The sequence below is a fragment of the Gracilinanus agilis genome, chromosome 4 (genome assembly GCF_016433145.1).
Source record: "Gracilinanus agilis isolate LMUSP501 chromosome 4, AgileGrace, whole genome shotgun sequence".
Lineage (NCBI taxonomy): Eukaryota > Metazoa > Chordata > Mammalia > Didelphimorphia > Didelphidae > Gracilinanus > Gracilinanus agilis.
The window spans coordinates 116,305,045-116,318,347 of NC_058133.1; the positions used below are offsets into that span (position 1 = coordinate 116,305,045).

General features: G+C 37.5%; 1 protein-coding gene across 3 annotated transcripts in view; it reads left to right on the forward strand.

The window, feature by feature from the left end:
- Positions 1-13,303, forward strand: part of HHAT (hedgehog acyltransferase) — a 601,381-nt gene that overhangs the window by 425,133 nt on the left and 162,945 nt on the right. For all 3 annotated transcript variants that reach the window (XM_044672463.1, XM_044672465.1, XM_044672466.1), the window contains one exon: positions 11,413-11,614. In XM_044672463.1, coding sequence (XP_044528398.1) covers positions 11,413-11,614 — 202 coding nt within the window. The remainder of the gene's footprint in view (positions 1-11,412; positions 11,615-13,303) is intronic.

Here is a 13,303-nt window from a genome sequence, read left to right on the forward strand (position 1 = left end):
TGTAACTATCAATAATGTGTAAATAAGTCTTGACTGACCACACCAGTGGAAATGCGAATTAGCTATGGCGGGGGGGGGGGGGGGGGGAATAAGGGGATGGGAGCGTGAAGGGGGTGAAGGGTAAAGTAAAAACATGACTTATGTAACCAGGGAAATTTTTTCTAAAAATAAAAAATTAAAATAGAAAGTATTACAGCCAAACTAATCTGTTTGCTAAATTCAAAGAACAGCATTCCATCTTCTGCCTAGGGTTTTTGCACAGGCTATTTCCCTATTTGTAAATCCTTAGGGCCTGCCAAATTTCAACTCAGGTGCTATCTCCCCTGTGAAACCTGTTCTAATTTCATAGCTGCTAATCCCATTTTCTTCCTCAAATTAGCTTACATTTACTTTTTTTGTTTATGTTTATATTTCCTCAGGAAAGGTAATCCCCTTGAGGTTAGGACTTTAAAAAATTCTGTCTTGACATATCCAAGTTTGAAGTTGGATACATTTTCAAATTTTATATTTGTATGTAATAGAACTTCCTTGGAAAATCAGTTCAAATATCCTAATATAAAAAATTGCTTCTTATGTATGAATGAATTCTATCCAGAAAATCTGATGATCAACAACAGAATTTTGATATCCCCCTTCATAGGAAATGGTATTTCCCTAGTGTATGTACCATGAAATATTTTTCTTTTGCTTATTTTATTTTCTGCCAGTTTGGGGGACTGGGTGAAGTGATCTAACCAAACTGTTCATTCCTTCTTCCTGTCTTTCTTATGAAGAAATGGGGCATATCTTGGAGAAACAATTTTCCCTAGCTCACAGTTTGTACCCTAAAAGGTGGCTGGCCTTGAGAATGAGGTCTCGGTCTTTGGTTGGGAAATTGTATTATTTTGTAGGCATTTGGTTTTGAAAAAACCTCAGCACAAGGCATCAGTTGACCCACCAGCCATAGGTAATTGAGACATATGATATGTTCTTTTAATGTTGACATCTAATTCAATGAACCTCGAAGCTTACATGTTACTAAATATAGTTTGAGTTTAATTTCTATTTCATGAATTCCACATCACTCTATTTGCCAAGTAGGACACAATGTTTTTAATGGGTAATTTTTCAAAGTGGAATACAAGACTTGCATCCTGCATCTTTTACTAAAGGGACTGAGAATTACTCAGTGCAAAATGTACCAAATCCTTTGAAAGCCGACCTCTCATGGTCTCCTGGAGACTATAAAAATTACAGTCTCCAATTAACCAACTGCTGGCTATACTTATTAAAATCCCTTTATGAGCTACATGAAGCAGACTTGATGTTAAAAGAATATTACATGCTTTCCTACCTCTGATCTACTGCCTCCTCCCTCTTCCCCACTAAAAATTGGTTGTTAACTTATCTGTGGCCTTTCTCTCCCTGCCCCCTAAAAATAGGAGATTAGACTTTAGGAAAATGTCTAGTCTTTTACCTAAACATGCATATAGTATTGGGAATTTGTGTAATAAATCAACTGGACTTGAAACAAAAGCAATCCAAATGCAAACCATGGTCTAGAGTCAGTGTCAAGTCAGTGGACTTTCATTCTGTTCATTCTGGGCTTAGGATAGCTTGGTCAGTACCTTGGAGAGCTCCAAGCAGCCTGTAAGCAAAAATGAAATGGAAAAGCAGATGGCTGCCTCACTTTTAACCTGTAGATTTTTAAACAATGACTCTAAGGATAGTTTTTATTTCCATAATGTTGAAGCCTCTGATATATAATGGGTCAACCACTTCCACTTTAGACAATAATAACTTTTGAGATTGTGTCAAGCAGACTGAAAAGAAATGATCTTTCACTTTTGTAGATAGAAATATGTTGGTATGATTTGATGTACCTTCTTTTATGTATTATTGTTCCTGTTGGGAGGAGAGAGCAAAATGGGATTGTAGCCACTATGGGAAAGTTGATGGGTTCTGTGTTAATTTAATGTATGCATGAAAAAGTCTTTATATTATGCCAACATCATGGCTTCTGAAAGTTATGACATTAAAAGTAGGAGCCTGTGGCATCTCAAGGTCTAGGAAAGAAGACTTGAAAGTCAAGTGTGCACTAAACTGATGGGTAGACATAGGCCAAGATTCCTTCCTGGAAAAAATGACAGAGCACAGAATCCTAGAAAAAATGACAGATCACAGGATCCTAGAATTAGAGCTGGAATAGACACTAAGATTACCCATGTGGAGATAATAACATATGCTAATAGAATGGGGTTGGGGACTAGTTGTGTCTGAGGGATTTTTCAGGTCTTTAAAATCAAATGAAGGAAATTTAAAGATTGGATTATAGACCTTTGTAACTCAATAATTCTGAATACTCTCTAGGTTTAGTGATTTTGCCCTATTTTCCTTGCTTGTACAAATATTTTAAAACTATAATTCTATCTTGAATCTCAGAAAAGCAGAGAGGACATCTCCAGGAGGATTAACCTTGTGTCAGCATTAGAGAAAGACAAATGCCTATTTCCCCTCCCTCTGTAGCAAAGGGATATGGCAGTTAGCAATATACAGATTATAGAAAAAATGACAATTGCCAGAATGAGAAATGCAAGGTCTTTGAGGATATAAAGTATTATATATTTTGTCTTTGTATCTCCATTTCTTTGTACATAGTGGGTGCTTAATAAAAGCTGATTGTATTATGAAATTGAGTCCTTATTAACTGTGCATACTGGAGTTACTAGGGGAAAAAGTGATTTCTTTTTGTGAATTGGGCTTTGGGTTGAATTGTTATTTTTTAAGTAATGAGAAGAATTGCATTAATTATTTTAAGGACCTTCTTTTCTCCATTCCCTATGTGATTGGATGGGGGAAATTATTTAGATAATGGTTAAATAAGGAGGTATAATTTGGACACTAAATACTAATCAGGTGGTCCTCAGGAGACATTTTAATAGGTAAGGTGAAGCCTAGGATGGTAGAGAAAAAGCAGATGATCCTATAGCTCTCAGGCTTTGGCAAATGAGTGTCCATTTCTCAGGGAAGATATCTCATTTCAGGATAGGCAGGTGGGCCCAGAGTCAGGAAGTCCTAAGTCCAAATCTGGCCTCAGATGCTTACTAGTCTTGTGACCCTGGTCAAGTCATTTAACCCTTTCTGTGTTTTTTTTCCATCTATAAAATGAACTGAAAAAGGTAATGGCAAATCACATCTTTGGGAAGAAACTCCAATTGGCATCATAAAATTGGATCTGACTTAATTGACTTCAACAACAATATATCATTTCAATTAAGTTTTTCATACTATAAAATAAAGCAAGTTGAATGAAATGATCTCTGAGGTTCCTTTCAGATTTAAAACCCCAATATTCTATATCAGTGATTCCCAAAGTGGGCGCCACCGCCCCCTGGTGGGTGCTGCAGCAATCCAGGGTGGCAATGATGGCCACAGGTGCATTTATTTTTCCTATTAATTGCTATTAAATTAAAAAAAAAATTAATTTCCAGGGGGCTAAGTAATATTTTTTTTCTGGAAAGGGGGTGGTAGGCCAAAAACATAGAACAGTGGGAACCACTGTTCTATGTTGAGATCAAATTCTATCTTGGTCCAGTGTTCTTGCTGATAGCTGATTAGTCCTAGTGGCTCAGTAAATAGTAAGGCCAGTCAACTAACATTTAATAAACATCTACTAATTGTAATAATTAAAAATTAAATTATGAGACTGATGATAGCTTTAGTAGCTTTATTACATCAAAGTAGTGATAGCAAAAAGAGGAAAATGTAGGAAACAGGTAGGGACTTGCCTAGCCTACCACCCTATATGTTGTTCTTTTTTTTTTTTTTCCTTTTTTCCTTTTTTTCTTTTTCTTTTTTTTTTTTTTAACCCTTGTACTTCGGTGTATTGTCTCATAGGTGGAAGATTGGTAAGGGTGGGCAATGGGGGTCAAGTGACTTGCCCAGGGTCACACAGCTGGGAAGTGGCTGAGGCCGTATTTGAACCTAGGACCTCCTGTCTCTAGGCCTGACTCTCACTCCACTGAGCTACCCAGCTGCCCGCTATATGCTGTTCTAATGGAATCCAGCTCACCACCAACAGGGTTCCAATCTCCAGCCAGAAATCCGCTAGTCTCTTTAGCAAGAGTCCTCAGAGCAAGAATGTCTCAGAGCCACCAGAGCCAGAGAGTCCCTTCAGCAAGAGTCAGAATCTGAATCAGAATGCCAATCACCAGAATGTGAATGAGAATCCCAATGGGAATCCAAATGTCCTTTCAGCAAGCCACCAGCGCTAGAGCCAGAGAAAGACTCTCCTCGAGACCTCCAGTCTTGCCTTTATAAGCCAATTTCTCCACCCATTAGCTCTCCTCCGTCACACCTCAGGAACCAATCATAGTTCTTTAATTTGCCTGGCACTGTGCTTGTGAGATCAATTTCCTGTCTCTTTGGTTTTAACTTCTTTTCACTGTGGGCATGTGTATCCTTGAACATCTCAATGGTAAAGGGCCTCCAGGTCTCTGATTGATTAAATTAAAAGGAAGGGGAATTCCAAGTACCTGATTGATTAGATTAAAACAAAGGGAGACGAATTCCTTACTCACATACTTTCTAGGCACTTCACTAAGTTCTAGGGATACAGAGAAATGCCAAAGATAGTTCTTTTTTTTTTAATTTATTTTTTAACTTTGTTTTATTCCAATAACAAATTTGCACTTAAGTTTTCCAAAGTTGCATGATTCATGTTGTCTCCCTCCCCTCTTCCCTTTCCCTTCCTGGAGTTGATGAGCATTTCCATTAGGTTATGCATGTATTATCACTCGCAACATATTTTTTCTCTATTCAATTTTATAAGAGAATAATCTTATAAAACCAAAACCCCAAATCATATACCCAAATAAACAAGTCATAAATCATATGCTTCCGTCAACATTTTTTCTCTGGAGGTGGATAGCATTCTTTTTCATAAGTCCCTCAGAATTGTCCTGAATCATTTTATTGCTGTTGTAGCAAAATCTATCACATTTGATCGTCCCACAATGTTTCAGTTACTGTGTGTAATGTTCTCCTGGTTCTGTTTATTTTATTCCACAGTTCACATAGGCTTCTTCAGAAACCATCCTGTTTATCATTCCTTATAGCACAATAGTATTCTGTCACCATCATATACCACAATTTGTTCAGTCATTCCCCAAATGAGGGATATCCTGTCAGTTTCCAATTCTTCACCACCACAAAAAGCACAGCTGTAAATATTTTTGTACAAACAAGTCCTGTCCCATTTTTTTTACCTCTTTGGGATATAGACCTAGTAGTTGCATTGCTGAATCAAAAGGTATGCATTCCAAAAGATAGTTCTTTAAGAGCTAATAGTCTAATGGGAGCAAAATATATAAACAATTATATACACATAAGATACGGATAGTATAAATTAGAGGTGATCAACAGAGTGAAGGCATTTATAGTAAGGGATAATAGAGAGGTTCTTTGCAGAAGGTGATATTTTATCTGACCCCAGAAGAAATCTAGAGAAGTTAGGAGACAGAGATGAGGAAAATGAGAATTCCAGACATGTGGGTTAGTCATTGAAAGGTCTCAAGAGTGGGAGATAGAGTATCTTTTGTGAGGAACACCAAGAAGGCCAATGTCACTAGACTACAGAGTAGGTAGGAGTAGAAGGGAGTTAGGTTTAAGAAGATTGAAATGATTGAAGTGATCAGGTTAAGCAAGGCTTTTATAAGCCAAAAAGAGGATTTTATATCTGATCCTGGAGGTAATAGGGATTACCAGAGTTAATTGAATAAGAGAGTGACTTGGCCAGACTTGCACTTCAGGAAGATTATTTTGATAATGGAGCAGAGGATGTATTTGAGTAGAGAGAAGTTTAAATCAAGGACAGTAAACAAGTGTGAAGAGGTGAGGCCTGTGCCTGGAGAGGCAGTGGCAGAAGAGAGAAGGGAGCATATAGGAGAGATGTTGTGAAGACAAAAATGACAGGATTGGGCAATTGATTGGACACGGGAATGAGAGAGTGAAGAGTTGAGGATGAACCTAGATTTCAACCTAGAATGACTAGGAGCTTGGCAGTACCTTCTATAGTAATAGGAAATAGAAAAAAGGGAGATTTTTGGGGAAAGATAATGGGTTCAATTTTGGATTTCCTAAATTTAAAATGTTTGCATGAAATCCAGTTTAAGATGTATAAAGGCACTTGGAGATGTCAGGAGAGAGATTAAGACTGGATAAGTAGGTTTACAAAACTATGATACTTGAATCAATGCGAGTTGACATATCTTTAGGAGATATTCTGTTGTACTTGCTACCTTTCAAAGGTTGAAAAAAGTTAGATGGACATTTTTTTTCAAGTTAAAGGTAAGAATCATCTTTAGGTTCTGGTAAAATTGTCATTGACTGCGTCCTAGAATAAAGGTAATTTTCTGAGATTTTTGTTGTAAATAATATGGATCAAAAAGAAAGGGGGCCCAGGATGGAACCTTGAGGACAGTCATGATTAGCAGATGTGACCTAGATGAATATTCAGCACAGGAGACTGACGGAGAGTTATATGGATAGGAGAAGAATTAGGAGAGAACAATGTCACAAAAACCTAAAGAAGAAGAGAGTATCAAGGAAAAGAGGGTGCATTTCTCTGATTGAATCTTTTTCTAACAATAAAGTATAGGATATTGCTTTCTTCAGATATCAGAAGGCTGCAGAGTATCTACAATAGTACCCAGGGTTGAGTACCATTTGGAGAACTGACTTTGTGCTTGAAGTGTAGTGAAATTACATAACCAAGACATCCTCATTATATAAGATATTTTGCAGTAGTTCATCATTAGAGAAATTTATTATTCTGTGTGTCTTTTGATTGATTCTAAAATGGCCAAAATTAAATATAATCAAAGGTTTCATTCTCTAGACATTGGTACTTTGTGCAAGCCAAGACAGACAGTGACCCTTTCTTTGGGAATATGCAAGCTCTCAGAGCCACATAACAGCTGTGAAGTGACCAGGGCTTTGCCCTGGCCAGAGAAATTGAGAGGACACTGACAGCCCTTGTATTTTATTTTAAGCAGCATAGAAACCCACAAACCTACCACCTCCTTTGACAGAATAATTACTTATAATAATAAGTAACCAGAGAGTGGGCATAGCCTATATGCAATAGACTTATGTTAGATGAAGTCCTTTTCTCATCTCCAAGTCCTTATATTGTCCTAAGTTTCTCTACCCACTCAGGAAGCATTGTGAGATTTCTTCCTATAACAATTTGTATCTGAAAGTTTTTTCTCCTCCACTGAATTTACCTTAAAATATGATTCAAGTGCTATTTCATGCTACTTTCCCTTGGTTAGTTGAGTTGAGCTTGCCCTGAGTGCCAGTATTTCAACCTTAAAGTTACCCAATCACTGATAGGAAGGAATACCTTTATTTTGTTCTTATGGGGAAAGTTGTACCATGAGTATGGTGGCTTTACAAAATTAAAATAATGCATGTAGAGAAGAAGCCCTTAAATCTCATTTAGTCCATCCAACCTTCTAATTTTACTGAGAAGACATGTAAGTTCCGAAGAGATTTGTCTGAGGTCCCATAGTTAGAAGGGAGTGGAGCTGCCATTGACTCCAAATTCAGGGATCATTCCACTGTTTGTTATGCATTTAAGTCCTATGAATCTCTAGGAGTGGGTGCTCTTGTTACAACTCCCATACCTCCCCACATGCACAAAGTCACATAAAAGTATGTTTCTGTTTATATTGATTCCAGACTTGGGGACATTTATTAAAAAAAAAAAAAAAAAACATCACTTTGTTGATACATATCACGTCGTCTGTTTTGCTTACTACCTCCCAGAGGTTGAGTAAAGACAGATGGATGTTCATCTTTAGTTTGGGGGTTCTATCAGTCTTCAGACTCTAAACCAGCACATCTCAGTGTTCCTGGAAAATTGTCATTGATTAGTTCCTAAAATAAAAGGAATTTCTTAGATTTTTGTAAATTACCATATAGAAGGGAAAGTGACATAGCTGTGTTTTCTAGAGAAACCTAAAATAGATCTGCATATGATTATCAGATTCCCTTGTTCCTTGTTTCCACCATAGAAACATGCCCCCTTTGGGGAACTAAACTTTCTTTGCCAAGCTTCGTGCTCCAATGGCATACGGGTCTGATTATATGAATAACTTTAACATTTTAAAAGTATGCATCACTTTCAAAAAGTCTGAATTTTGAATCAGAGAAATTGGGTGGGAAAAGAGCAATAGAGGACATTTTAAAGCAGCTTTTCTTTAGATTAAGAGTCTGTGAATTTGTTTTGAAAAATATTTTGGTAACTGTATTTAAATATAGTGGGCTTCTTTTATAATTTTATGTACTTTATTTTATACATTTATAATAATAGCTAGCATCTATATAGTGTTTTGGGGGTTTGCAAAGTGCTTTACAAATATTTACTCATCCACACAACAACCCTGAGAATTTGGTGCTATTAGCATCCTTATTTTGTAGATGAGGAAACTGAGTCAGACAGAGGGTAATACAAGCTAGTATGTGGCTGAGGTCAAGTTTAAAATGAGGTCTTTCTGTCTTCTGGTCTGTCACACTCTCCACTGCACCACCTAGCGGCTTCTTAAAAACATTTGGAGATTACGTCCTTAGGTTTTACTACACTAACTTTGAATTGGGGGGCTGTCCTCAGTTTCCCAAACCCTGTCTTTCTGTCTGCCTATTCAAGTGAGACAATGTGTGGAAAGGACTTTGCAAACTTTAAAGCTCTATAGTAATGTCAACTGTTATTGTTATTATCCCTCCTTTAAAGCCCAGAACTTATGGGGGGGAGCCCTTCCCTACCAACCCTTCCTGCCAGTTACAACACTCATTGAGCCTAATTTTCTGTTATATTTTCCCTCTTATTTTTTAATAACAACTTTTGGTCTATATACTTTTAGAAAACTCTATTTTATTATTTTATATCTTCATTTGATTTTGACACTCAATTATATTCTGCCTTACACTGTTCACTACTTTTATTAATTATTAGTCTTATTCCTTCCTGTCTAGAAGCTACTTGAGTTCAGGGACTATGTTATACACATCTGAATTTCTCACATGCCTGGAATGGTACTATGGGCATAATGTTCAGCCTATAATATATGTTGTTGCCTGATTGAGTCTCCTTAATTGCCTTACATATGCATGGATATTTATATTATATAAGAATACATGACTATATTTGTGCATTTAGAATAAAAGCTAGTATTTATATAGTGCTTTAAGGTTTGCAAAGCACTTTACAAATATTATCTCTTTTTATCCTTATAACAATCCTGGGAGGTTGGTGCTATATTTATATTTATAAATGAAGAAACTGAGTCAGACAGAAGATAAATGACTGACCCAGGATCACACAAACTAGTGACTAAGGTCAGATTTGAACTCACATATAGTAGGTCCTTAAATATTTATTTTTATTTCTTCAGAATATTCTTGTTTTGGGAAGGAGAAAATGAAAATAACCCTTCCTTCATTTCCCCCATATCAGAAATATAATCTTTTTTGAGAGAAGACTATGTTCTCTCTTGAACTTAGTCATCTCAGACTATAGGGAGAACCCAGTGTGTAAGGGAGGGAAAGACAGAGAACTGCTGATAAGAATGGCAATGGTAGTTAGAAATTGGACACAAAGTCCTAATGGAGAGTTTAAATGACTTCTGGGTAGAAGTAATGGTAACAGCTGCTCAGAATCCCTGGGCTCTTCATAGTTCTTTGGCACTATTCTAAGAATCCTTCTAAGCCAGTGTGAGCTCCAAAAAGACTCATCTTTCCAAGTTCAAATCCGGCCTCAGACATTCACTAGCTTTTCCAGGGTTAAGAGCCTAGTCTCATGGTCATTCAGTGGGAGTTTATTTTTGGTTGATGTTTTTGTCATATGGAGCACCCACTGTCCATAATGCTGCTTTCTTATTGATTCATTGCCCACTTCTGGGCAACTTGCCTGGGAAAGTGAGATTGGCTCAGACACTCCTTTCCTTCTGCCCCAACCCTGCCCAAGGGGTACAAAATCTTGTAGCAATGTTTTCTCATTTGTAAAGTAAAAGCTGAATAAGATCATAGATTCATCAGAACGTTAGAGTTGGAAAAGATTAAAGTTAGAGTTGCTTGGCACAAAGGAAAAAGTTAAATGCTTTATCCTTCATCCTCCAATCCCTACTCAAAGCATGAATCCCACATGAAGCACCTCTAATAATAATCTCAAGCCACCCTCTGCCAGAGTTCAGTTCAGTTCAAGAAAAGCTTAATCACTGCCTAATGTGTAAGATTGGGATAGCAAGATGGCTCTATAGTAGAAGGCTTGAGGTCAGGAAAACTCATCTTTCTGAGTTCAAACCCAGCCCCAAACACTAGCTGTGTGAACCTGGGCAAGTTACTTAACCCAGTTTGTCCCAGTTTCCTCTTCTGTAAAATGAACTGAAGAAGGAAATGGCAAGCCATTCTAGATTCTTTGCCAAGAAAAACCCCAAATGGGGTCATAAAGAGCTAGACACAACCGAAATGGCTGAACAACAACAAAAATGTGCTAAATTATATTTAAAGTCTCTTCCTGTTTTCAAGTTTTATGATTAACATATTTATATCTTGTCTCTTAGACTTCATTTAGCTTTTTTTATATCCTTCTAGTGGACATACATTATTGGGCATTATAATTGTCAGGTATGTGTCCTGTCCCTTTGTTTAGATTGTTAACTCTATAAGGGCAGAGATCGTGTCTTATCTGAACTCTGTCTTCTTAGAACCTCGTGAATATAGCAGGTACTTAATGTTGGATAAGCCAAGAATTTTAGGTAAATAGTACACTGGGCTTGGTGTCAAAAAGACCTACCGTAGACACTTATTAACTATAGGCAGGGGCAGTTTATTTAATCTCCTTCACCCTCAGTTCTTCATCTATGAAATGGCAATATTCTACCTCATAGGGGTTGTTGTGAAGCTCAAATGAGATAACACATCAATCACTAAAGAAGTATTAGCTATGACGATGATGATAGTTATCATTTATATAGCACCTACTGTGTGCCAGGTACTGTGCTAAGTGCTTTACAAATATCTCATTTGAACCTCACAACAACCCTTGGAGGCAGGTGCTATTACAATTCCCAGTTTATAATTTTCTCTCCTCATTTTATAATTAAGGAAATAAAGGCAAACAGAGTTTAAAGAATTTCCCCTAGGTCATAAGCTTGTAAGTGTCTGAGGCTGGATTTGAACTGAGGTTGCCTAGACTTCAAGCAAAACACTCTGTCCTATGGTACCACCTACTTGCCTTGGAATGATGATATTGAATTGAACTGCACATTTAATGCAGCCAGACATTTAAAACACATATTTGTCATCCACGTGTTGAGTATTAAAGGTATAAATAGAAGAAAAAGTATGTCACTCCTTCTCTTGTTTCTGCAGGTACATCTATATCCCGCTGGGAGGCTCCCACCAAGGAGGACTGGGAATGCTGTTTTCTACAGCGATGACTTTTGCATTTGTGAGTTATTGGCATGGAGGGCATGACTACCTGTGGTGCTGGGCAGTGCTGAACTGGTTAGGCGTGACAATGGAGAATGGGGTCCAAAGGGTTCTGTCAACCAGCTTCATTCATAACAGTTTGGTGAGCACAAAACATTTTTTTTTCTCTTGGGTTGATGGCTAGGAAGGTTGCAGGGAGTGATTATAAGATGGCACTCAGACAGTAGACTTTTCTTGATCTTAAGGAAATCAAATCCTTTAGTCTTATTGGATATGGCACACAGAACTCCATATTCCCATAGGTAAGCCGAGATAAATGATGCCCTAAATGTAATCAATCAGTGGAATCTGTTAAATTTAAAGTGCCAGGGATACAAATATGACAGTGAGATAGCTAAACAATAACCCTAATGCAAATATCAATATTATGGAAATAGGTCTTGATCAATGACACATGTAAAACCCAGTGGAATTGTGCATCAGCTCTGGGAGGTGGGAGGGGGTAGGGGAGGGAAAGAACATGAATCTTATAACCATGGAAAAATATTCTTAATTAATTAATTAAATAAAAATTTCCCCAAAAAAGGGAAAAAAAAGAAAAGAAAGTGAGATAGCCCCTGTTTTTAGTCACCTTACATTTTTTAAAACATTTTTTAATATTCATTTTTAACATGTTTACATGCTTCATGGCCCTACTTTCCCCTTCACCCCCACTCTCCCTCCACCTATTGCCGACACGCATTTCCACTGGTTGTAACATGTATCATCAATCAAGACCTATTTCCAAATTGTTGATAGTTGGATTGGTGTGGTACTTTCCAGTCCACATCCCCAATCATGTCCACCCCAACCCATACATTCAAGCAATTGTTTATCTTCTATGTTTCCTCTCCTGCAGTCCTTCCTCTGAATGTGGGTAGCATCTTTACCATAAATTCCTCAGAATTGTCCTGGGTCATTGTATTGCTGCTGGTACAAAGGTCCATTACATTCGATTTTACCACAGTATATCAGTCTCTGTGTACAATGTTCTTCTGGCTCTGCTCTTTTCGCTCTGCATCAGTTCTTGGAGGTCTTTCCAGTTCACCTGGAACTCCTCCAGTTTATTATTCCTTTTAGCACAATAGTATTCCATCACCAGCATATACCACAATTTGTCCATCCATTCCCCAATTGAAGGGCATACCCTCGTTTTCCAGTTTTTTGCCACCACAAAAAGCACAGCTATAAATATTTTCATACAAGCCTGTTTATCTATGATCTCTTCGGGGTACAAACCCAACAATAGTATGGCTGGATCAAAGGGTAGGCAGTCTTTTTTTTTTAACCCTTGTACTTCGGTGTATTGTCTCATAGGTGGAAGAGTGGTAAGGGTGGGCAATGGGGGTCAAGTGACTTGCCCAGGGTCACACAGCTGGGAAGTGGCTGAGGCCATAGACAGTCTTTTATAGCACTTTGAGCATAGTTCCAAATTGCCAGCCAGAATGGTTGGATCAGTTCACAACTCCACCAGCAATGCATTAATGTCCCAATTTTACCACATCCCCTCCAACATTCCTCACTCTCCCCTTCTTTCATTTTAGCCAATCTGCTAGGTGTGAGGTGATACCTCAGAGTTGTTTTGATTTGCATTTCTCTAATTATTAGAGATTTAGAACACTTTCTCATGTGCTTATTGATACTTTTGATTTCTTTACCTGAAAATTACCTATTCATGTCTCTTGCCCATTTTTCAATTGGGGAATGGCTTGATTTTTTATACAATTGATTTAACTCCTTGTATATTTGAGTAATTAGACACCTGTCAGAGTTTTTTGTTATAAAGATTTTT